This window comes from Dermacentor albipictus, chromosome 6 (assembly GCF_038994185.2).
Source record: "Dermacentor albipictus isolate Rhodes 1998 colony chromosome 6, USDA_Dalb.pri_finalv2, whole genome shotgun sequence".
NCBI classification, from domain to species: Eukaryota; Metazoa; Arthropoda; class Arachnida; order Ixodida; family Ixodidae; genus Dermacentor; species Dermacentor albipictus.
This window is the reverse complement of record NC_091826.1, coordinates 92,646,120-92,671,837: the sequence shown is the minus strand read 5'-3', so window position 1 is coordinate 92,671,837 and position 25,718 is coordinate 92,646,120. Positions and strand designations below refer to the sequence as shown.

General features: G+C 43.2%; 1 protein-coding gene across 1 annotated transcript; it reads left to right on the top strand.

The window, feature by feature from the left end:
* Positions 1–296: 296 nt before the first annotated feature.
* LOC135907504 (uncharacterized) lies at positions 297–25,274 on the top strand. Its single transcript, XM_065439201.2, has 5 exons — positions 297–458; positions 12,501–12,639; positions 17,845–17,984; positions 21,687–21,789; positions 24,756–25,274. Exons 1-5 carry the CDS (start codon positions 401–403, stop codon positions 25,138–25,140), a joined length of 825 nt encoding a protein of 274 aa, XP_065295273.1. The 5' UTR covers positions 297–400; the 3' UTR covers positions 25,141–25,274.
* The last annotated feature ends 444 nt before the right edge of the window (positions 25,275–25,718 follow it).

The following is a 25,718-nucleotide window of genomic DNA, read 5'->3' as shown; positions in this document are numbered from 1 at the left end:
TGTTAGAGGCAACGGACGTAGATGCCCCAAATTCCAGAAGCTGATTCTCCCGCGCACGCATCCAATCCCGTTATGCTTTGTTCTTCGCCAGCCTAATTACGCCTACCTCAGGTTTCAGTCTGTGCGAGGGAGGAACCGATAAGCTACCGTACGCGTTATCAATAGCACGCCTGGGTGGCAGATACAGGAGCCCACCTTGGCCAGCACGGAGGAACTGAAAGAAGCGGGCTCATATCTCTCGTCGGGGTGCGTTCCTCGCTATCAGAAAGACGACCCATTTAAAGCGTGGCTTCCATATCGATACCTGCCAGTGCGTGCGAAATACTCGACGTGGTATCCGTGTAGCAGCACTCTCGTCACGCTTCACTCGTCAAGCAACGCCCCATTCTAACGCCTGTTCATGATGGCTAGCTGGAGGCTTACAGCGCTTGCAGTACTGCTCGCTGGATTTCAATCAGGTGAGGCATCGACACCTGCGTCCTGCAGATGGTCACGATCAGCAAACCTTTTTCTTCAATTTCGCTAGAGATCACGTTTCGCGAACCTATGACCTCTCTTCTGAATGCAAGTGCGTGTCTGCTACGTCCCGGCTTGCGCACAAATCATACGAAGTGGCCCGTGCCGCTATGATTTCACTGAAGCCCATGCACAGTGTCTTTAACCCGATTCGGCAGAAGAGCCAGTGACTTAATTGGTAATGGTCAGAACCAGATTGAAGTCTGTAAGCGGACGAAATTGAGGCAGCCTTCTTCGTTGTGAGTCTTTTAGACATTGTTGAAACTGTGATGACTCATCACCGCCTAGAGAAAAGAAACTGCCTATCTAACACGCATATGAATGTAAGCATAAGCCCAGAATGCCTTTTAGCATCAGCACACACTATTTTGCACGCTCTCCTGCATGATGGCTTCTGTATTTTCTGGACCCTAAGTTCAACCATATGCTCGGGCCCAACTTTGTTTGCCCTGTTCAATTACATTTAAATCGGAGGAACAGTTTTATAAGATAAACACTGGACCGATTTAAATGAAATGGGCTGCATTGAGGAGGAAAAGTAAAATTCTAGCTACTATTTCAAGGACAATGTATATTTAAGACCTGAAGATCTTTCCGAGAATTACCGAAAACCTACAAGTTAAGAAAACTAGAAGCACAAAGTTTGCAAATCTGAAACTCGTAACCAAAACCACGCATAGCAGTTAAAATGCATCCGTGAGAGCATTTAAAGCGGACAAATTTGATATACTATGAGTTTACAGTTACATGGAATCGTTATGGTTTACGAGGGCATTGCGAAAGTACCACTCCCAAATTAGTAGTATATTTTACAGTGGTTTGTATACTACATCAATTTGGCTGTGATAGTTGCCTCTTAAGGCTCAATTGAGAAAATTGTGATATATCTTTGGTACTGATTAGTAACGTGTAAAGTTTATACTTGTTTCTTTTTAAACTTGCGACATTCTTCAATTTCTACAAAGTATTTATCACAATATATGGAAATCCGCTTGAAAGAGGAGTTTAACTTTTTTTCTTTTAATTGAAGAAACCTCATTAATATCGGTACAGTGGTTTGCCGATACAAACAATTCGTCCGTTTCCGTGTCTTTAAACAGGTGCTCCGGGCTACAGCTTCTTCTTAAGGTGGTGTCTGTTCTACACTGTGGTTCCGTGGAGGACTTGTGCTGAAGCTACAAGCTTCTTGAATTGCATGCTACGCTGCTGCTTTTGCGATATACGGAATCACAGGAAGTTGCCTATACTGCAGTCACGATGACACTAGGCATTCGTTGGAAACCGTTCCAGCGAAACGCGTATTTAGGGTTTTTCTTTTGTGATGAATCCCATCTAAGCCAGCATATAGAAAATTTCATTCATCCCAGTCAAACAGAAGAAAAAATGGCAGGGAAAATGGCCTTACCAGTTCCATAACTGGGGCACACTAGGTCACACGTTCTAGCCAAGAAAGCGAATGAAGGTTGAATGAAAAGAACTATTTCTAGTATGAAAAATCAGCCGCCGCTCTCCTCATCGTGTGACCACCGGTTATTTTCTACTGGCTTGCGGACACTGATTATTTAGGGCGTTTTATTCTATGGAGAGAATGATTGGAGTTTCAAAACTTCACTGTGAACGGAAGTCATGTTGTCGAATCGCTGCAGTCGCGTGTCGTGGTTTTTTCTAAAAAAGACTTGGAGATTGTGATGCCTACTGTCGCTTCAACTGCATGAACTCAAGCAGGCGCGTTCTACTCCACTCTGTAAGGAAGGATTAGAGTCATACGCGAATGGCTTTTACACTTTGTGCACATACCGTGTCCCTCCTGTATCACTGCCATAATGGCTTCACAGCATCTCTAGGTCTTTAATATAGATCAATCAATAAATTCAATAATAAATTCGGGAAGCAGACAGGGCAGCACAAAACGGTGTTGATAAAGTAACCACTTTGCTTAAGCCTACCGCGCAGCGAATCTTCACCGTCATAGTATGTGCTGTTTTGGGTGCATTTGCACGGAGACCGCAGGTGCGGCTGTTATCACGGCATGCGAGGCAGCGCCGTGTTATCTTCCCGCGACAGACCGTACTCGTATGGGTTTCTTTCTGGGCTTGTCTACGCAAAGAAAGTCACAGAAACCACCCACTGTCTGGAAAATAAAAAAGAAGGATGTCTTCCCCTATGCAGACGAGATTGCGCAGGTATTACCAAACACGCGCCTTTTATGAGCTGCCATTGGGAAAGTGTGCAGCACGCCACGAGTACGTGCAATAGGAAGATCAGGGGTTAGGCCGTTTCCATATAAAATATTACAAATACCGGCGAGCCTGGAACAGTTCCGGAATTGGAGCCCTTTCGGAATTGTTCGCGTTTGAATATACGTTCGTTGTACAACACATTGGGGAGCTGAGTAAAACCTCCATCAGCAAAATCACTGCGTAATTTTGTAATCAGATGGCGCGCTACGTTAAAGTTAAAATATACATTCTGTGGTACTAATGTGCCAGAACGACGATTTTAATGCAACGGGCCCCGTAGTGGGGAACATTGAAAATTTTGACCGCCTGAAGGTCTTTCACGTGCAACCATTGCACAGCACACGGGCGTGTTTTCTTTCTTTTTTTTTCATTTTGCGCTCATCTAATAGCGGTGACCGCGACCAGGTTTCTATTACGCAACCTCTTGCTTAGCAGCGCGATGCTATAGCCGCTAAGCGGCTACGGCGGGCGACTTGCGATGTAAGAGTGATTCCGTCATACCAATAAAATCCTCAAATAAAAAAGACTGTTTCAAAATTGGAACTTAACGTCCTTATAACAAACTACTTCATAAAACCGACCATGGTATGCGAGCCATCGTGTTTGCAAAGTTACTTTCCTGCTCAAGGTGTTGAGGGCTGCTAACAGATGCCTAAGTTCACATGCCTAAATTTGGGATATTTCATTGTTTCCACTCTCAAACTATACGTGGGGCACCGCAAACATTGCATTTCTTATTTCTACGCACGTTCTCTCCTATTATAGCAGATACATTCTGTTCCATGCATTTCGTGCGGAACAACTTGCTTTTAAAACTTGTACGCTTCTGCTGCAGATTGTATTTATTGCTCATTTTGCTAGGCTTGTGTCGGTATGTGTCTAACGTTCGTAGCTCTTGACACAGAGAAGAATAAATCGATGACAATGAACCACAACTATGCTAACGCTTCTAGACTGAAAATGAGTGAGAGAACTGAAGTTCGTCCTACTGAGGCAACAATAAGGAAACTCACGCAAAAAAAAAGAAGAAACAGAAACCAAAAGCTGTTGCTTCAAGACCCCTTCGGGCCACTTTTTTGCTACAGCAACGAAGCTGCGTGGTACTTACTTGTATGCATTACTTGTATGCTGTACAGATAACACCATGAGCATGGGTAGGTGTGTGGCAGACCTGGAATGGATGGCATTCAGTCTAGCAGATATCTACTCACTGACATCGCACCATCTTTTCGCTAGTGCAAAACTACCACCTGTGATCGTAATACACGCCGGTCAAAAGTAGTGATGTTTAAAAGTTGTCTATATTTTGAGTTGATGTACCCGTATAAGCGATTAAGGTAAATAAGAATTGACCATGTATAAGAGATGCTGCTTGAAGGATATGAAAGATCAGTCCTTGTGATATTGTCTGTAACTAGATGCTACGCAGTAATTCAAGCACACTTATTGTTCGTAAATATTCATTTGTCATTCTAAGCATCATTGATGCCAAATGTAGAGGCTAAAAGGTGAAAATTAAAGAGGGCAAATTAAAAAAGTTGAATCCGCGCGCAGAGTTCATCTAACACTTGATTTTATCCATCCCTAATTCACTGGAAGGGAAGCTGAAATAATTTCTTACTTTCCCTGACAACTATGCTGGGATTAAAGACTTTTTTTAGATTTCGCAAAAAATTTTTGTTGGCAAAGCAAATGTGGACATAATACAGTTAAAGGTACTAGAAATCTCAACCGTGTTTCCATGCAACCGCGGTAAACTATAAGAGCCTGCGTGGGCAGAAATTATTTAGTTCCTTCTCTTTGAATGTTTAGAATTGATGACTGATTCCGAAAATTGCTGCGCTAATTGAATGACCCAGTTTGTTAGCGTCCCAACACCGCAACACGGTGTACACCAGCACGGCCGCTGGATCACACACACAAAAAAAAAATTGGCAATGGCTTAGCTCGGCTATGCCAGGATATGCGTAGCGAAAGCTAAGGCATAGGAGGGTTAGCCTTCGTTAATCTTGATTGAAAGTCCAGGTTAGTCTGGTTGTCTAGCTATGTTGCGGCGTTTAGCCAGTCGTTCGGCGCGCTGTTCGTCTGTTTTCTGGGCGATTCGTTTCTTCTTCACATCGTTCCGATGTCGATTCCAGGTCTCCTCCTGCTTACAAGTATTGTCGCCGTTCATACTGCCACCTAAACTGTGGTGGCGGCGCACGCGAGTTCTTCTTTTCAATCATTCGACATGTTATCAGGCATGCGACACAGCTGGTGAAGCGAGCGGAGGTGAGCGCAACGACGTGGAACGCGGTGTGACGTCATACCAAACGGCGACGGCGGAAAGGCGCGGCGCTGCGCAGGGGCGGAACACCTGTGGCTCGGTGCTACTAGTGGCGCATGCGCAGTAGTGACTAGGGAGCGGCAGAGAGAGAAAACTCCACGGCGACGCGCGCGTTGTGACGTCGTATGCCTCCTCGGAGCACCGCCACAGCGAAATCGCAAGTTCGCGGCCAGTAAAGCATTCGCTTTAAATACGTGTGGCCTGTGGCGCTAGGCGCGCTGCAATGGGAGTGAACGTGACAGCCGTAGTTGCACTCTCGGCCGCGCAGCTAGGCCGAATAGCGCTAGGTGGCGCTGCTGGGACGCATCGGGCTACGGCGTTCCAAGCGTGTTGCTGACGCATTATATATGCCGATGCGGGACAACAGTCCCCGTTTGATGATGGCATTGTAGATAATACCGTTTCCGATGCACGCGACAGGCCACGATTTTTTTTATCTAGCGGCTGTGACATAGAAAACAGCATAGTAGATATCTCATGTTTGAGCTGGATAAACAAGTGTTTCACATGTCACATCCTTCTGTATGCAACCGCTGCTGCCGGGCTATTCCGCCGACCCCCTTTCGTTTGTCTCATCAGTGCCATGGTCGCTGGGGAAATCCGCCTATTCACGGAAAGAAAACGAAAGCGTTATAAAAGCACTCAATCCGCGTATTAGTGTTATCGACTCCTCTTTCCGTCGAAACACCGGTTGACTTTATAACTGTGAGGCAGCTCATGAGAGGTGAAACGCCCCTGCTTTGTTCAGTACGATGGGGTTCATCAGCAGCACGTGGCACACAAAGGAAAGATAAGTTCGGGTTATTACTCGTACCTGGTATCATGGAGAAATTTGCTCTTATCATATCAGTGCGACGTTCTTCTGCGAAAGGAGACAATGCATCTTGCCGCTACTCAATTGTGCTGCCCGCTGAACATGAAAACGCCCACGTGAAGCGAGGGGCGGTTACGTGCGAGATTACAATGGGTGATTCCAGAAAACTCTGCTCAGAATCAGATTCTGTGGAACATAGGGACGTTATTGCACACGTTTCGACAGGAAGCAGCAAATACAAATAGTTTCCTGCGCAGGATACATTGCTCAACTCTTCCTTTGTGTTCCTGTAGGGACTAAAATTGATAGCCTTTACTGCGTTCTTCGGGCTGCCCAAAATATGCCCTAGAAAAGAACGTTAATGAAACAACTAGGCAGATTGGGGAGGTTTCCATTCCCGATAAAAAGAATTACTTAGACTATGGTCAGCGAGCAATATGCAGTAACAGGCGATCATTTTGTTAACGGACTTTTCAGTCGACATGGTGCTAGACCCGTGTTTCTGATACGCGGTAGAATTCAATTAAATACGGTAAGTTACGAATTTATACTCTTATATATGGGCTGAAATATAACTGGGCTGTCTTTTTTGAGCTGCCATAAGTGTTAGCAAGTGGCCAACCCTTGCCCCAACGTAAACAGGCCAGCAAGTTTATGAAGCATTTGGATCAGGGCTTAGACAGACGCTAGATGTCGAGTGAACTTGTGGTTACGGTTTTATTATGATTACTAAAATATAATATTCACTATCATTTGTTTATGCATTAACTATTTAGTGCCATTATAATTTATTTATTTTTTTGATGCAGAAGACATAAACAAAAGAATAGGCGAGGTACCGTACACCCTACCCAACGCAATCTCTTCGCAGGAACTCATGTTTAGTACAGGATATCAGAAACATGCCGCGAGACGATTGGTGCGTAAGGAATACAGGCCCGACAGAGCTCAAGCAGCGTATGATAGGCTTTCCTCGCAGAAATAAGTTAAGAAATATTACGAAACGTCTATACGCAAAAAAATCCATCATAAACAATCTCACGATGATTGTGGACGTTATTCCGATTAGCATAGGAACGTTGTGGGGACACATCGTATTAGCACAACCCGAATGCATCGCGTATCAGGTGTGTAGGCAGCCGATTTGCTCTGTCGTACATTCCTTTGAACACCTTCCGCCACCTAGCGGTGCCTCTGCAAAATCCGCACCTGTCACGTGTCTAAACATTCATGACGCTAGAAGGAATTGTCTCCAGCTCGGGATAAATCTTAGAGGACACTTATTTCGTCATTGAAGAGTGGCACATGCTCGTGACTCAAGGTAGCGTCAAGGAGTTTCATTGAAGAGCGGCACAAATCGAATTGTCGCATACTGATAGTTGGAACGTTGGTTCAACGGTTCATTTTGAAAAGGGTTTGTTCCGCACAACAGCCCGATGCTCGACGCATTAGGCCATCGACTACGCATTCACCTATGTTGGCAGGAAAGCAGTTGCAGACAAGCAGAAACAACTTGGGAAGTGCGTGAGACACCCTATAAATGCTAATCACATGAAAAAGAGGGAAGCTCGCGTGGGAAGACGTGGCACACAGCTCTGCCTTTCAACAAAAGGATTGCTAGCTACAGTCCGTGCAAACATGGTTCCGCATTTTGCCACAGTAAGTTTCATTTTGCATTCTTTTAGTCGTTCTTCATTTGATGGAACACAGCAGCGCCGTTATCGCCGATATTGGCCGCGGGGCGCCATCGGTGATAAGAAGGAGGGGGAACTGAACATATCGCTACGACGTATGGCCCCAGGGCACGTAATCTCGAGTGGCCACTCAAAGTTCACTTTGACTTGGTCCCTATTTCATGCGTGAGAATACTTCGTTTTTCAACAAACTTACAGTTCTTGGTCTGTTATAATTAGGGACGAGAATTTAGTCGCGTATATGCCGTCGTTGCATAGGGAACGTACGCGAGCACTAACAGCCGTAAATAGGAACTGAAAGATCGGAAGAATTCATGGCGCGAATGTGTCTTCATAAAGCAAATTCGCATTTTCGTTAGCCTGATTGCGGCAAGAACAGTGAGCTCTGGTCAATTCCAATAACATGCCTGGTTGCACGTCCCAGTGCAGTCTCTTGGCTCGTGTCGTTATTAGATTTATTTTCCTTCTTCCATAACATATTGCTATACAGCGTCCATAAATGTGCCCAATTTATACAGAATAACATGACAAGCTAATTCAGACTTCCGCGGTAGAAAATCAAGGTAGTAGAATAATCCTTGGTAGAGGGTCAGCGAGTAACCGTAATCAAGAATAATCTAATCGTGACATAGTGTGTGGCTAGTTGCGTAGTGTTTTTTTGCAGGAAAACAACAGCTCAATCACGGGCTAAAAACCCACACACGTGTTAGTTACTGAATGAAGGCATTACGAACTTTCTGTAGAACATGTTAGTGTCTTGGGTGGAATCTCTCGTTGTTAATAATAGACTGACCATTCTGTTAAATGAAGTCAAGTTAGCTAAGCAAATGCTCCAATTTAGTCGCAGCATAACGTTTGTCTGTCACTACGTTTGGTTGCCGTGAACGATTCTTGGTCCAATACTATGCAAATCTGGCCAAAACAAGTCGCACACACAAATGAGTACACCGTGGCTGCCCGAGCTATGTATTTATTGATATGTTTAGAATTCTTTTAGGACTTCACGAGAATTTCGGTAGATTCCGACGATGGCGGCCGCATTCCGATGAGGGTGAAATGCGAAAACACCCGTGTGCTTAGATTAAATGCACGTTAAAGAATTCCTGGTTGTCCAAATTATTCCTTAGTCCCGCACTACGGTGTGCCTCATAATCAAGTCGTGGTTTTGGCACGTAAAGCCCCACAATATTTTTTTTTACTTTTCGGTATGTCCATCCTCATCTATCCTCTTTTTCGTGCAAGCTTGTGTCACTGGGCATGTTTCACTAAGTATGTGCAAGCGTTCCCAACTTCAGCACTGAATACTTGTAACTTGGCATTTGCAAATGGATATGCGTCCGAATATACACTTTTGACCATAACTAGTTATGTGAACATTCTTGGGAATTCATCCAAAATGATTATGTGCCACTGGGTAAGTACCAGGATGAACAAGTGGAACAACAGACAAGAAGTAAAGAAGGCGGCAGCAGGAAATTGAAGAATACCGCCTATTGATATTGCGTTATCATAATTATTTAGGTTGAAAACACATACACTTTAAAAAGACGAAAGGGAAAGCAAAGAGCAGGCTGGCAACTGGCACCGGAAGGAGTCCGACGCTGGCCTACTCTTCATAAAGAATAGGACGGAAGTATAGAAGAAAAGTAAAGACGAATGAAAGAACAAGATGACATATGAAGACAAGTGAAAAAGTCGGCATCATAAGCGTTCTAGTCTAGAGAAAGAAGTAAACAGAAAGAGACAAGAGCATGCGCTAAGCGAGGAGTGTTGAGGTACAGAGTACTTACTGGTTAAGATGTCTGTAGCAGAAAATAGTAGAAATGCTAAATTGAACAACTTGCGTGTATGGTATGCAGCTGCATTTATTCAATGCTAATCGCAATAACGTCTACCTTTATAGTGAGATGCGTTCTGCCAGAATTTTCATCTTCACATACAGAAGCTCTATGCTGAGGTACTGCAGGAGAGCATAGAACAGCAAAGGCAATATATTTGAGAAAGAAAATTTCTCAAGTGTACATTAAAACATGCTTCCGTGCATGACAGGTGGTACACAAACGAAATAATCAAGGTGCACTAAGCATCCGACCGTGCTAGTTGACAGGTACAGCTGAGCACCATTTTCCAATTGTACTACATCGTTCTTGGCGTGCGTGCAATTTGATAACGCATTGAGAGCAGCTCAATATCGGAGCGGCGGCAAAATTCGCCAAGCTTCCGATAAAGCACGCGCTTGTTGCGCAAGAGCGATAACAGCATAGTAGCGATGATTCAGAGAACGCGGGCAACGGGAAAAATGAACTGGCACACGTGACAGGATGTCGCAGTTGCTTCGACACGAAAAGAAAACGTGCTCGTTACTAACTTCTACTGATACCTTATACATTTGTGTACTAAAATGATAATTTGTTCTTCTCTAACGGTGCCTAGAACTGAAAGTTGGTCCCTATTTCGGACATATTTATTATGGTAACTTCGCGGCTGGACACTAATGTCCTTCCCTGTGATTGTTTGTGTAAGGGGCTAGTATTTAGTTTAGAACAGGGTCTGTCGAAGTGGCAATGAAGTATTCTGTGTTTTTAATTAGGCATCACACGTGAACTTAGCGCCTGCTAACTGCAGGAGCGGCATGAAGCACGATGGTGGTTGTCTAAGAAAAGCTATTTCAGCAGCCACACAGGCACCGTTGTTTGGGTGGTCAGGGTGACGGTACAGCAACATGAAATTCATGCAAAAATGCTTATGTGATCTCTGCGCTGCACGGCAGGGTAGCATCTCACTTGATTTGCGAGTAAAGGACCACAAATTCGTTACCCGATGAGCACACTCTGTTTGCAAATAGTTTGAAAGAACCTAAGCGGGAACACCACTGAGCTAAACGCTCTCCTGCAAGACCCACGCACGCGTACTTTATATTTTCGGTATATTTCGTTTGTTTCTGTATCAGTGGAATGTGTGTGCGCGTTATACGAAAAACATATGTACGTTCATCCATTTACCTTTGTCTCGGTATAGCCTGCTCTTACTTAGATTATTTTTTCGTTGGACAAACATTGACTAAAACAGGCCCCGTCGCTCAGTCAAACATAAAACAAACCATACGGCGTAATTATTGAGGCTGCTGATTTGCTTTATTGTTTGCGCTTTGCTACTTCGTGGGCACACCACAATCTTCACCACTGTCACAAAGGTAGCATATCTTAATCAGAACCCGAGCCGTGACAAGCGCTGATGTAGGTCGGTGTCCATTTATTAGACGAACCTAGTCACCCACGCTACTATAAAATAACAAATCATAAGATAATCGGCGCAATCAAATTTGCCTCGCGCAAAAAGGAAGGAAGCGTCAACGAAGTGTCGACGCTGAACACAAAGTCGACGTACCATATGACTTGGCTCAAATAATTTAATGATAAAAAATTTTGAATAAATCTCCGTATTCTCTCCCTTCTTCATGTTGATTATTCACTAGTTTTGTTTTCATTTCATGTCATAATTACGCCGACCTTGCCTTCTTTAGTATCCACACGTGTTTGTACCTTTCTTTTTTGACCAAGAGACCACGCGAGCCGATCTCGGACATAGTTCCTCTAGATCAATAATGTGAAACAATGTAGCAGTGAGGCCCTGATGGTCATTTTCGACTATATTGGCGCTAGTTACGCGTGTACCGTTAATTCTTTCAACTATGCGACAACTTTTCGTTATCTGTCTTTTGGCGACCTACGTTTTAATACCTTTTGGGACTAGTTGCGAAATTCTGGGTGAAAGAGCCGCATTCTTTCTGCAAGTAATAAAGAGATTCCAAGATTCTTGAAAGGTTATACCTGCGTAAAGTTAGCAAAGAAGGCCCTGTCTTTTAAAGAGATATGCAAGAGGCAGATTCACTGCACTTGCAACTCAGGCTGGACGACACAACAGTTATTGAGAAAGCTTAAGCACTGAAGCTAGATGCTCTATGATTTCTCAGAAATAACTGAACATTTCGGCTCAGCCGAATGCGTTTTTTCATATAATGTCGGCCCCAAATTTAAAAATTTCGATTTGAAAGGTGATTCGAGCTCCTAGCATGTGATAATGTACGTAATATTGGCGTTTCATCGCGTTTTCTCACCTCACGGCTACTATGTGGGCGGTTATTTTTAACGCGCATAACGTCAATCCTTCACATATGTTTGCGCAAGCGGCCTAAAATAATGCTTTACAATTTTCTTCCGTTCACCTATGCCAATCAGTGCTATTTCAGACACAATCGCACTTGCTTTATTCTCAGGGTACAAAAGAAAAAGCTTGCTTTCAAGTAGAATCAAGAAAACCAACAATTTTTTTCCCTACGACTTCTGAGACATCCAAGCCCGGTTAGAAAACCTACCATCTTCCACCAGGGTTAACACTCGAAATGAACAATGGTTGCCTTCATAATGCTGACATCATCAATATGGTATGAAAAACCTGCATGTTGACTGTGTGGTTAGCAAAGCTGTCGCCAAAACAAAAATCAAGAAAGTTTTCGCAGAGGACTAAATCTGTAAGCTATCCGCTTCCAGCTGAGCCACGCCTTGTTAACGCAATCTTGAACAATTCAGATCTCCATCTTCCTGTGACTGCTTACTCTTGCTTAGAATATTCTTTCATTCATTGGACTAACTCAACTGACAAAAGAAAATGTTCACAGCAAGCAAAACAAGTTGTTGCTTTGCTGACGCGCAGCAAGGGTGTAAAGTTAAATCAAGTGCTACCGATCCTGAAAATTTTTGGCCGTCGGATACGAAGTCAGTGAACCCAACATGTGCCGTAGATCAGCCACAGATTATCCCATTCTAACATCTTTTCAAACGCTAGACTGTGTTCAACACCAGTGTCAGGAAGGCAAATGTTGTGTTTCGTGTTCTTTCCACACTTTACAGCGATCTGCGTTGACGAAGTGGAGGACAAGTGCAACGTGATCAAGGCCACCACCTGCTACTGGGCTGAGGCGAAAGTTCATGGAGTCGATGTTTTGCTGCCGCATGGGTCAACGCCTTACCCAAGCGACGTGTGCCGCACGTAAGTGAAAAAAAAAGCAAAAAAGGAAAGGATGTCCACTGGAATATTGTTTGCAAAGTCCTTTGCTCATTTGTTGAGTGCGTGAACGAAACTGCGAAGCCACCATGAAGGAAGACAGAGTCAAATTTGCTGTTCACGGTAGTGCTAGTTATGATGGTAAGCGTACCCGGTGAAGCCACGGCCCTGCCAGGGGTGTAGCCAGGAGAGAGGACTCACCTGGTACGTGTCCCTATGTTGCCCCTTTAATTTCTGTGCACCAGAGATACCTAGGATAAAATGAGGCACGACAGCCGCCACCCCTTGTAATATCATATTGAATTGTGGAGTTTAAATTCCATAGTTTCACTTTTGAAATTTTGTACTTTTTACCGATGAAAAGAAAACTGACGGAATAAATAAACAATTCATATTCTACAGTGGCTGTATTTCAAGTTTTCCTGTTAAATGCAACAAACCTAGTCAAATTTGGTATAGTGGTGGCCAAGAAGAACGATTTCTCTGTTTCGGTGAATTTAGGTAGGAGCCCTCAAGCTAAAGCAAATACATGAAAACAAATTGTATTACTTGGCCACCACTTCTCCAAATTTCCGTAGGTGCGTCGTATATTAAGGAATGTATGATAAAATATACCGATTCAAGAAAGTATAATTTCAATTGAAGTCGCCCATTTTTTTATTTGCGATATCATAGAATTTCGTGGTGGAAAATACCCTTTCAAAAGCGTAAGCATTTCTATGCCTACCCAACCAGAAATTTGTCTGACACCTAAGACAATGAATGGTTCATACTCCCTTAAGCAATGGCTCATACCCCCGTAAGCAAGCAATGGCTCATACCCACCAAAAGCAGACGCTACAAGCTCTCAAAGTGAAGCGAACAGTGCGTACTTTCATTGGAATTACGCATACAACGTAAGAAACAGCCTAAGTTTCAAGAAAGAATAAGCTCAAAACAAGCATCTCTCATCATCAGCAATAGCTCGTACCCCCGTTAGCATGCAAAAATGCAATGGCTCATGCCCACGTAAATCAGAGGCTACAAGCGCTCAGAAAACTGAAGCTAACAATGCTTACATTCATTGAAATCATCGATACAACGCAAAGAAGAGCATACGTTTAATAAAGAACAAGCTCCATACAAGCATACAAATCATCAATACAGCGTTGCATACCCTCTAAGAAAATCTAGTTGTGGGTTTGCAACAGTTTCGCCTAATTAACCCTTTATTCACCTTAATTAAGGCCAAAGGTCGTGTGTTCAAATCCCAGTAAAGGTCGAGGGTTCGAGTGCTTAATTAACAGTCGCTAATCCTAATGAGCACCAATGGTTGTGGGTTCGAGTGCCGTAATGAATTCTATCTTAAATAAACTTGCATTATCATGTTCACTATTGAACGTGATACGCGAACGACCGATGGGGGTCCCTAAGGCTACGTACTGGTAAGAACAAGTTCCGTAACATTGATAATGACAAAGGGCGGCGTGGAGGTGAGCAAGTGGCACAATACTTAAGTATACTTGGACATCTACTATTTATTTATTTATTTATTTAAGTACCCTAAGGGCCCGTTAGGGCATTACATAGGGGGAGACGAAAAAGTTCAAGTATGATTGAAATCTGTACAAGGTAAATATATGAAGGCATTAGGAACCATGAAAAACATCTAGCAGAAGCAAACAAAAAAAGAAAGAAAGAAAGGCGTAACGGAATTTATACAATGTTTAGTAGCGTGAAACGCGCATAAGAACATAAAATGTGATGCAAACAATCAGTACCCATCAGAACACGAGGTTAAGGATAAACACTTAGGTAAACAGCCTACACGGACACATATCTGATGAAACGGAATGAATTTTACACAATGCCAAGCATTTGAAAACACTGTTTATATAAATATTCAAGAAAACGTGGGATCTGACAGGTTGACACACTCTAAAAAGGTTAGCAGTGCTGTATGAAATGATGATGATTCCGTAAGCGAGACAATGTTTGCAGGTAGCGAGTTCCATTCGGCAATAGATAAAACTAGAGGCGAATTTTGATAAGCGTTAGTCCTGGCAAATATAGGTTTTACTTTATGAACATGGTCTGTGCGGGTAGAGATATGGGGAGCGGGAAGAATATGGGCTCGAGCGAATGCAATGTTGCTGTGGTAAAGGCTATGGAAGAAGGTCAACCGTGATAATTTCCTGCGCATGTCAAGTGAAGGGAGATTAAGTGATTTATTTAAGGCGGTCACACTTTGATAGCGAGAGTATGAAGTTTAGATGAACCGCGCAGCTTTATTTTGAACTGATTCAAGTAGGTTCGTGAGATTAGAGTGATGGGGGTGCCAAATTATTGACGCATATTCTAAAGAAGGCCTGATAAGAGAACTGTATGCGCGAAGTCTGGTATCTGTATTAGCAAGGTTTAAGTGACGTTTCAGGTAACCAAGTTTTTTGCATGCTTTTGAGGTGATGTGTTCAATGTGAGCATTCCAGCTTAAATTGGAGGTAAACAGGACACCCAAGTACTTGATTGAAGATACTGAGTCAACAGTAATACCGCGTATTGTATATTGCTCAGAGGTAGGTCGAGTTATCGAAGCAAATTTTACGTGTTTAGTTTTGGCTATGTTAATTTCCATCTGCCATGTGTCACACCAGTCAGTTAGTTTTGTTAAATCAGACTGCAACACAGAAATGTCGGCAGGGCAGCTTATTTCATTATACAAGACGCAGTCATCTGCGAAGAGACGTATTTGTGAGGTAATATTAGTTGCGATGTCATTTATGTATATTAAAAATAGCAGTGGCCCAAGGACGGATCCTTGAGGAACTCCCGAAGTGACGTGAGTGCGGTTAGAAAAGCAGTTGTTGAGACTGATTACTTGAAATCGGTTCGTTAGGAACTCCTCAATCCATCGCGTCGTGTTATGGTCAAGCTGTAGGTTTCTAACTTTCAGTTTTAGTCGTTTATGAGGTACTCGGTCGAAGGTTTAGAAAAGTCAATAAAAATGGCGTCTGTACTAATGAATCTGTGCAAAGAAGTGTGAATATCTGTTACGAGTTCATAAAGTTGCGTCTGACATGAGCGATTTGGCGAAAGCCATGTTGGTTATTGAGGAGCAGGTTATTATCGTTAAGATAGGCTATAATGTGAGAGTATAGGATGTGTTCCAGTAGTTTGCAGCAGATAGATGTCAGTGATATAGGTCTGTAATTATCAGGGTCTGCTGTATCACCAGATTTAAATACCGGTATCACTAACGCCGATTTCCAATCTTCCGGTAGGCACCCTGTATCGAGTGATTGCTGAAATATTAGAGATAATAAAACTGAAGAGTAGTGCCAGGTTAATTTTAGAAGTTTAGCACTTACACCGTCAGGACCTGGGCTGGTTTTATGAGGAAGCCTGTCAATGGCACGAGAAACACCATGTTCCGTTATTATGATGGATGAAAAGGGGAATCGAATAGATGGTTATTTATTGGAATAGATGGAATATTGGAATAGATGGTTTATTGGAATAGATGGAATAGAGAAGTTTCTGTGAGATTTTTATTAATAACTGATGCTTAGGAGATCTTGGCGTCTATAATTGGCGCCAGTTAGTTTTCGCTTAGAGATGTGAAAATATTAAACGTCAATGAAATGAAAAAAAGAAAAACAACACATAAGAAGTCGCACTAAAGCTAAATGTCCTTTACAAGCATTTTCCCCGGCAATAAAAAGTCCAAATTCTGTAAAATATACGCATTGATACATCTAATGAGGATAAAATTGATGCACTCTTGACAACTTCTTTGCGAGTAGAAATAAAGCAAAAAGTGAAAACAGATACAGTAACGACAAGTTGTAAGCTTTAAGCATATATATTCGCGTCAGATGCTGTAATTGGAGCAGACGCGAACTGTGATGTCTTGTCTTGGTGCGTCATTTATGATTTGCAGTGTAGTTCAGATTCTAAGTTCCCGATTTTGAGCAACTGCATTATTCTTTGAGACTATAAATCAATATTCTTTTTTCTGCAGCTGGTAGAATGCCAATGTTTTTTTAATTCAGAACGTTTTATTGAAGTTATTTCGGCTGGTATATTATGAAAGCACACATAATAACGCATAACAACACATATAACTCACCTCAGAAATTATCTATACGGTAAACTATTTATCATGAGAATTTTGTTAAATAACATAGTTGAAAGCCAAGCGGTCATATGAGGGATTGTTGGTGTGGTCGTAGATAGATATGTTCCTGGTTCCTTTCCTGGTTCGGGATAGTATAGTTTTCTACCTGGCAAGTTTCTATAAAGCCTACCTACGTTTTACACGATGTGTTTTTAAGGGCGACAGGATTGGACAAGCGGCTGTAGCCTGAACAGTGCTTATACTGCTGCAACTGCTACTGTGCTGTGTGGTGATGATAGGCGGTGACAGTGACCGACTTTGATTGATAAAAATGCTTCCTCAGTCTATGTCTATGCTTCCTTCTTTCTTTGTCTCTACTTTGTTACCAATTTACCTCTCCTGCATGCCTTCTCTCCTCAGCATAGGGTGGCAAACCGGATCTTCCCACGTGGTTAACCTCCATGCCTTTCCCCTTTCTTATGTGTCGCTCTTTCTCTCTCTTACACAATCTGCATTTGAAGCAAATGAGCTTACTTCTGTAATAGAAATATTTTAACTATTTGAAGCGCAGTTTTTTGCGTGTACCGCATCAACAAAATCAGTTAACATTACAATTCTGATCCCCTTTCGTATATATATACTTTTTATCTTACGGGTGCTATTTATACAAAGTGCACAAAAGTGTCACATTTAATACCGGACGGCTGTCGGCCCATTTTTCTCGGGGAGCAATGCATAAAACATCCCTGGCAAAACCACAGCCATGTCATGTATATCACAGAACGGAAACCAGATTAGAGCACGATATTTTTTTGTATCTGTGTGAGAAAAACAGGCGCCGCACTAGACATGCAAAATTTTATAGTTAGTGCAGGTTGTACAAGTCTCATGGACACACTACAAATAACATAATATTCATTACCGACCAGAGTTTAAATACGTTGTTGGAAGCTTTAGGCGTGATCGTGGTATAGCACATCTAACGACAAATTAAGCTCTTAAACAGAGGTTATAGCCATGACTGTGCTTTCGCGCCAGAGTCCCGTATTCAAAAGCACAACAATTATTCCTTCACTAATTTTTTTTTCACGCAGGCCGGCAGAATTCCCCGAGCAGTCCGTATGTGAGGACTACTACGGCGCTTGTGAAGAGCCCGAAAAAGCACTTTTCCATGAAAAGGAGGAAGGCTACACCATGCTTCGGTTCCTGCTCCTCAATAAGACAATGTGTGAAGGTGAGCATTGCTAACGAGGAAACCACGTTCGACATGCAGCATTTAGGGTGAAGTTGAACTCGCGAGCTTCGTCCTAAATAAATGTGAACGGATAAATAGTTTTTCTTCTCATCATTGGCACGTAATTTTGTATGTTTTGCAGCATTTGAAAATGAAACTTCTGTCTGTTGGATGTCGGTGGCCGAACTCGCGAAGTTTTGTTTGTAAACGTTTGCTTTGCGATTGGCCTCCAGATCCGTTAATGATATGACCGCCAACAGGATTAGCTGGCATTTTTCTCACAAAGAATTCTGGCAGAAAACATTATTAGTAATACGGGCCTAGGTCTCTAATTTAGGATATACATTTATATTTCTTCGAAATAGCCCATTTTTATCTAATTACGAAACAGCGCTGCAGAAGTTAAAAAACACACACAAATTTGGAGGACGCTTAAGTTTCGCCTTTAAGAGTGGAACGTGAGAGCATTCAAAGATCCCTTACTGGTTCTCACGCTTCCCAGAAACTGGAGCATATGTAAGCGTAATGTTTACCTCAAAACGCTTTCCCCGAACGCTATGCACAAAGGAGAGCTTTGTGGTTTAACCACGGCCTCGTCCGCGGGCCGCGATGTTGCGAAGGTGAGCGCCAACAGGAATTAATAGAAGAAACCGGACGCGCCGGTCCGTGGCCTCCAAGACACCCAAAGCGCCGACGCACGCAAAATGGCGGGCGCCGCGGCCGGTCTGTGAACAGCGCGCCCGGTTTGTGTGTGTGTGTGAAGGGGTTTCTTTGAGTTTTCGCGTAGCAGAAAGATGTTTTCTCGTATAGTAAAATTACAATCCGAGAACTATCATGTCTGTAGCTTGTGTGCAAGTCATAGTTTACGACTTTTCTATGCATTTTAGCTTGAGAAATTTAATTATATCAGTCTAGTTCTTGCATCATACGGTAGACCTGGGAATATGTGGTTCGAAAATCTTCCTTTTCAAATGACGTTTGACGTAACATTCTCCGCGGCGCGGGCTCCTTAACGCTTTCGCGTTGAAACGTCGACATAAGCACAGACAATCGTCGTCTGCGCTCGCGTTAGGCTTGCGTGCGTGTCTTAAATGCGGCCGCGCTGTCTCCCCTTTTTGTCATTCCAGCTAGCCCCAAAGTAAGCCCTAAGAAATTTCGAAAAGCTGTAGCATTGTGTTTACAACTCGGGCATTCAGCGATATAAAGCGAAAAAACAATTCTCTAAACTGCAACCTATTGAGACATCGAATCACGCAATACGGATGTTTTATAGACCTCTCTCTAACACGCCAGTGATTAGTGAGTAGGACGCATACAAAAAAGTTAATAAACAATATTACAATTTTACGCAAGTTGAAAACTCATATGAATTATTTACCGCTTCAGATGCCTTAATTGAAGCTCTTTACAGAATTGTGATTATTTCTTTCGGTATCTACTTAGATTTTGGTAGCTTAGTGCTTCAGTTACTTGTACGTTGCCCAATTTCAGCATTTTTAGCACGTTATGTTATGAATGAAATTTCTGCTTAGTACAGGCAGTGTAGAATCTGGCTTTCTCTTTTATTTGCAAAAAAAATTCAATCAAATCGGTTCTTGCTGTTGCACAAGAATACAGTGATCAGAATTGGTCCTGCTTTCAACTGATCCGTATTTTAATTACATTTACGTGTATCATGCCTCGGCAAGAGAGCTGATGTTCTCTGAGGTGACAGCTGAGTCATTCTTGCGCAGCCATACTTGATACAGAAAACCTCACGCACGCACAAAATAACAAAAATTACAAACATTGTAGCATACATAAAAGCCTGAACTCTAGCAACACTTTATTAGCTTTGAACCGCCGTGGTTGCTCAGTGGCTATGGTGTTGGGCTGCTGAGCACGAGGTCGCGGGATCGAATCCCGGTCACGGCGGCCGCATTTCGATGGGGGCGAAATGCGAAAACACCCGTGTGCTTAGATTTAGGTGCACGTTAAAGAACCCCAGCTGGTCAAAATTTCCGGAGTCCTCCACTACGGCGAGCCTCATAATCAGAAAGTGGTTTCGGCACGTAAAACCCCAAATATTATTATTATTATTAGCTTTGCTTTTGCGCTACCTTCCGTTAGGGGAAAAGTTGGAACGCTAGCTCACGTAGTTCTCAGTTTGTTAGAGCGGCCTCTCTTGAACTCATACTTTGCGGGAAAGAACGCGCGAAACTTACGACGATCTTGAAAATACGCTCATGTCTAAGAGAAAATTAGAACGTCGCTGCGATGTTTCGGAAAACAAAACGCTGCTTTGTAACCCTGTTTAGTTTTGTTATTATATTTTCTGGATGTAAATCATAACTTCCCCATTGTTGCTGATCCTAAGGCATAGTGCTTACTAACAAATGTATGTGCCCTCTCCTGCTTGGACCGATCCGGTCTGCAGTATTTTGCAAATAAATAAATAAAATAAAATAATAAACAATCGACGAGGCTTCCCGGAAAGCACTTCATTACAAAAATTCACAAGCATATTTGCGAAATTCGGTTAGAGATATGCTGGTGCATCAAAAGATTTGTCTTCGGAGTCTACCGTTTTATTAGTATTTCCTCCATCTTGTTGTCGCAGGGGTGAAATCAAACATTAATCATTCAGCAAATCAATCAATCAATAAATGGGTATTGAATTTATCTATCTTATCTATCTACCTATCTGTTTTTGGGTATGGTAATAAACAGGCAGACGAGTGGCGGATAAAAGTTGCCACTCGGCAGCTTGATGAGCCCGCAGACCCCATCACAAGGGTTCACAGAAGCCTATAAGATATTAATGGAGATTACATCAAAATGAAACTAAGAAGATAAGAAATATAATGCCGGAGAAAGTTTACGTTATCACAATATGATGTCGGATTTACAATATTCAAGATTAACTTCTATGAAGTACCTTCAAGAGTGGCTTCTATGAAACGTTGCATTCACGAACCGTGGTCTGTGACTCGCTCATCGGTCGGTGTTTATATATCGAGTAATTTTTCAAATTTCAAATTATAGATATGAAAATAGCCCAGAATTGTTTGATCCACAATAAAATGCGGCTCACTGCTTTGATTGTCAGCCAACGACGAACACGAGTTCGGGTGCACGAAATATTCGGACCAAGAATGGCACACTCATTATTTCAACGTAAAAAAAGCGGGTCAGGCAAGAAGAATTTTCAAGCATAAAACAAGATTGCCTCGTGCTCTCACTAAGCAAGCGCCCCGACGATGAGCAAATGCTATTTCCAATGCAGTGAAAGTAATACATATGGGCTAGACTCGAGTTAACAAAATAAATATAGGTTTTGGAGAATGAAATGAAGAGGAAACCAATCTACCAACAATGTATGTTTAGGAGGTGCAGTAACTTATAAAGTATGTGAAATGATGATAATAATGATGTGGATGATGGTGATATGAACATCTCGATATTTGCACATGGTGGTGGCGGCAAGCTCGTTCGATTCACAATTATGTTCTGTAATACTCCTAAAGAAACTTCATATAAAAACACATGTGCTGCTAGAACAGGTGAACTAGTCCATATTTTTTGGACTCCTGGGACAGGTGATGGAATAAACCACTCGCTATCAGCGTGTTGCCTTTGTACCCGTTTCATCTGTCGCGTAATTTTTTTTTCAGGGCTACTCTAAAAACCAAATTTTATTGTTCTTTTCTTACAACCAAACAGGTGTGAACAAACTGAGCACATGCATTCACAATGAGACCATGGCAGAATGCGCCGTCAAGATCGCCCAGGAGTTTTCTTTGGAGAACGCAAAGCAAAACGAGCTGTAAGTAAAAAATAAACATTCTGTGTTGAGAAATAGAAATATAGGATGGGATTAAACACCCCGTAAATATAATTCTTATTGTGAAGCAGCAATAGAATTTTAAAAAAAAGAAAGCTGTCTGATTCATTAGTTGTAAGACTCAAACGTTTTGTGAGTCGCGAAACGGGAGTCAGAAGTTATTTTCTGTCAACACACGTTTTCGTTCGACCTCAGGTCAATTTGGGAACAGAAAAACAAAAGCTACGCAGACTGAACGCGCATGTTTGAATCTACGTGTCTCGAAGGTTATGTGAACAAGTTACCTCAACGCTGGAAAACTAAACGCGATGCACACAGTTACCTTCATCTTGATCCCTGAAACGTGTAATTCCATGCAACGTTGATCTTTTTTTGCACCGCACCCGCGACAGCTATATTGCGACGCAATGCCTGTGTTTACGCGCTACACCGCTCACAACGCAAGCCTCCCGGCGACTATTTAGTGCCGGAAGGCTGCAAATACCAGTTAGCGCAAAAGACACATTAAGATGTCGATGCAGTAGCGCCCTGAAAGGAACGGTGATGTTAGCTGAAGTAAAGGGCCTGGGCAGACAGACGTAAGCCGAGAGAAGTGCGACACGAAAGACAGGGGTAGCTTGACTATCCTTTTGCCCGTTTTACTTCCTCGTGATTAGCATACTGTAAACTGGCACGCGGGAACACGCTGTCGTGCAAACGCTGTCTCGCACGCACGTGCTACATGAACGCGGGGCGCACGCCAATTCGGCAAGACAGCATCAACGCTCAGGAATATCCGGGAGACTTCACTAAAAAGGCTTCCCGACAAAGCACCTTAGTGTGACCAAATACAGATGGAAAGAATCCTATGATCTTTTAATTTGTTTATTGATAGCATCTTCCAGTCAATGGCAGTTGCGCCGCTCATTTTGTAAAACAGTCTACCCGGTACCCGTTTCCGCAAACGATTGCGCACCGAGCTTAACTGTAATAGTGTGGATCGTCGATCCAACACTGGTGTGCTCGTGCTTGGTGCTCTGTCAGAGTCAGTGGAGAGAGAGAAAGAAAGCGATGACAGGAACGACAAGGAGATCAACCAAACGAGCCTCAGTGGAGACAAAAATAAAAACAAAGCAGAGAGAGTAAGGCAGTCTCGTAAAATGTCGATGAAGGGAAACTTGCTAACACAACTGCCGAGCTCTCACTGTGGCACAAATGAGGAAGGCAGAAAGGAGAACTGTGGTGGCGCGCAAAGGGGCATGCCGTACAGAGGCGACAAAGCAGAGCTGAGCGGCACGGTACTGCTACCTGCGGCAGCCCTATTTCGTGGCAGATGACGAGAAGCTCGAGACTCTAATTGGAGACTGATTTGGTGAGAAGCAGCGTATTACTAATAATGCGTCCTGATATCTGAACGAAATTCGGGCTCGCGGAGAAGTAGGAAAACATATGCTCAAGGGGGGGGGGGGGAGGGAGGTCTTGAGTTTACGCAGTATAAGGTAAACTGAGAATGTGCGTATCCTTCCTTCACAGAACTCATTGGGGAGGTGCAAACTCGTAGTAGGTGTCAGAATGGGCAAGAAATTTAGGCATTGACCTCCTGGCTCGTAATACGTGTGTCGAAACTACATGGCTCTACTCTTAGCCCTAAGAAAAGACTTGACTGGAATTTTTTTTTTGCGCCTCCTTCCGGCCTTCCTCAGCGACTGTATTTTCTTTAACTTGCTTGCATTGCTTATTTGTTCACTGTTTTTTTTGTAAGACTGCTATCTTTAAGCGACATTGTTATGGCTCATGATCACATCCTTATGCAGACACCTGTGGTCGAGATGCCTGCCATCTATAACTTCCCCTGCTTAACGTCCCTAATGATATCGTGCCTTATATGTATACGAGTGTAAGGTTGCCAAAGTATGTAACTGGGCTAGATGGTAATCCATGACGCATATTTGCAGCTTCAAAACAAGAGACAAACGTAAACCGATACAGTCAGAGACTGCCAACAAAATTTTAATTCTACAACGTAATTTCCGGGCTTCGTTCTGGTTCCTTGTAGTATGCATTCCTAGGCGCGTCATGTCATGGCTATCCCTCGCTTAAGGCGGCGTTAGTTCAAGGGAGGGCTGCAGTCAAGGCAAACTGGATTGCGCAAATTTTATCTCTTTCGCGAGAAGCTGTGACAGGCATTGCAATATAGTTTATTGAAGGTCCATATAAAAAATCACCAACCTTCCCCTATCTGTTATGCATCACAAATGTAATTATATGTCACAAAGTCATCAAATTAATTTGAGCCTTACAAGGCTACCACAAGAACGGCTCTAATACACATAATGCAATAGGCAACGCATCGCCTGCTTGTGCGGCAACTTGCTTGGCTAGAATGTAGACATCTTATAATTCTGCGCTGTCTTGTAATCATTGGGGTAATTATCTCTCGGCGCTAAAATACGGGAAGTGCTAAAAAGAGACAGACTGATATTATATTTCAAAACTATATGTAAATCAACGTACGTTGCCAGCGATCACACCTTGGTAGTCTAAGCTCAACACCTCCCCCCCCCCCCCCCCGCAAGGTAAAACAAAAAGAAAGTACCAGTAAACCTTGTTTGGGGCGAATTTTCCTCACGTTCGAAAATAAGAGCTCATGATTTCCCGCTCAGAGTAAAACTGCGTCTCAGTAAAAAAGAGAAAAAAAACCACTCACAGTGGAGTTTGGTTAGAATGCAACGACACGCAAACCATTTGGGCCTTTTTTAAAATCGGAAGATAGGTTGGTCAATTTTTTTTTCAGCAGTTTAACAGGCTCCTTAAACGACAACCTCAATAAACCTAGTTGTTGTGAACCAAGGAGTTGATTTCTACTATTCATATGGTATTATCTAATGGTCTGTATAAGGCACCGGTGGTTTTTCAGCAGACAGTTGCAAACCACACGGAGTACGCTAAATCACATGTTCTTTATTCAGGGCCGCAAAGAACCTCAGCGATTGCCTCGGGGAAGCTCTGAAGCCCTGCTCCACTGGCGAAGTGGGAGAGTTTAAACAGTACCTGGAAAACGTGGCCACTGCTGTCCAACACCTGTACAATCACAAGGAGCAGCCGGTGACACCGACCGAGCCCTCAACCACGGAGTCCTCGACTACCACCGTCTCACCCACCGAACAAACCACAACTCCGGAGCCTGTGACTGCAACAACCACCGAGCCTGTCACGGCTACAACCGTCGAGCCTGTCCCGACTACAACCAGCGTGCCTCCTACGACGCAAGGTCCCCCTGGCGCTGCTTCGACGGCACAAGCGGTCGGGGCCTTTGGCGTAGTGGCGATCGCATGGCTTGTGCGGGCTGCGTGATTGACAAAAAACGTTCGTAGATTCAAACTAGTGGTGCTGACGGCAGCAGCCACCATGAACTCGCCATCTTCCCATTGGGAACTCTGCTTTGTTCGAGACTATTTACCGAAATAAACATACAAGACACCCGGTAATGCACGGTGTCGTTTTCATATGGCGTTGCCGCTACAACAAAGCGCCCGTGTGTAGGAGGGCGATACAAATTCTGACACAGATAAGCCGCACACAAGCCGCTGCACCTGTATTACTCGCTTATCAACCTGGCCATGCGTAGCTTTTATAATGGTAGTTGTCCTGCACCGCCACGTTGCGGTTGGCTCCCGGTGACACCATGCATGAATAAGCGCTAATGACATTTGCCGAACAGAACTGCATAAAGCTGACTGAGACGGTCCCCCGTGAAATAACGAATCGCCTTTATTCATCATGCACGGAAGGTAAAAAAAAAATGAAGGTCATATTGCCATGTCATTTATGCCGTTTGCTTTTCATTTCCTAGCCAATGGCTAGGCACGTTTGAAAAGGTAGAGCCCTCATTCTCAGATATTCCCTATGATCGACTCACTATGGAAATCACC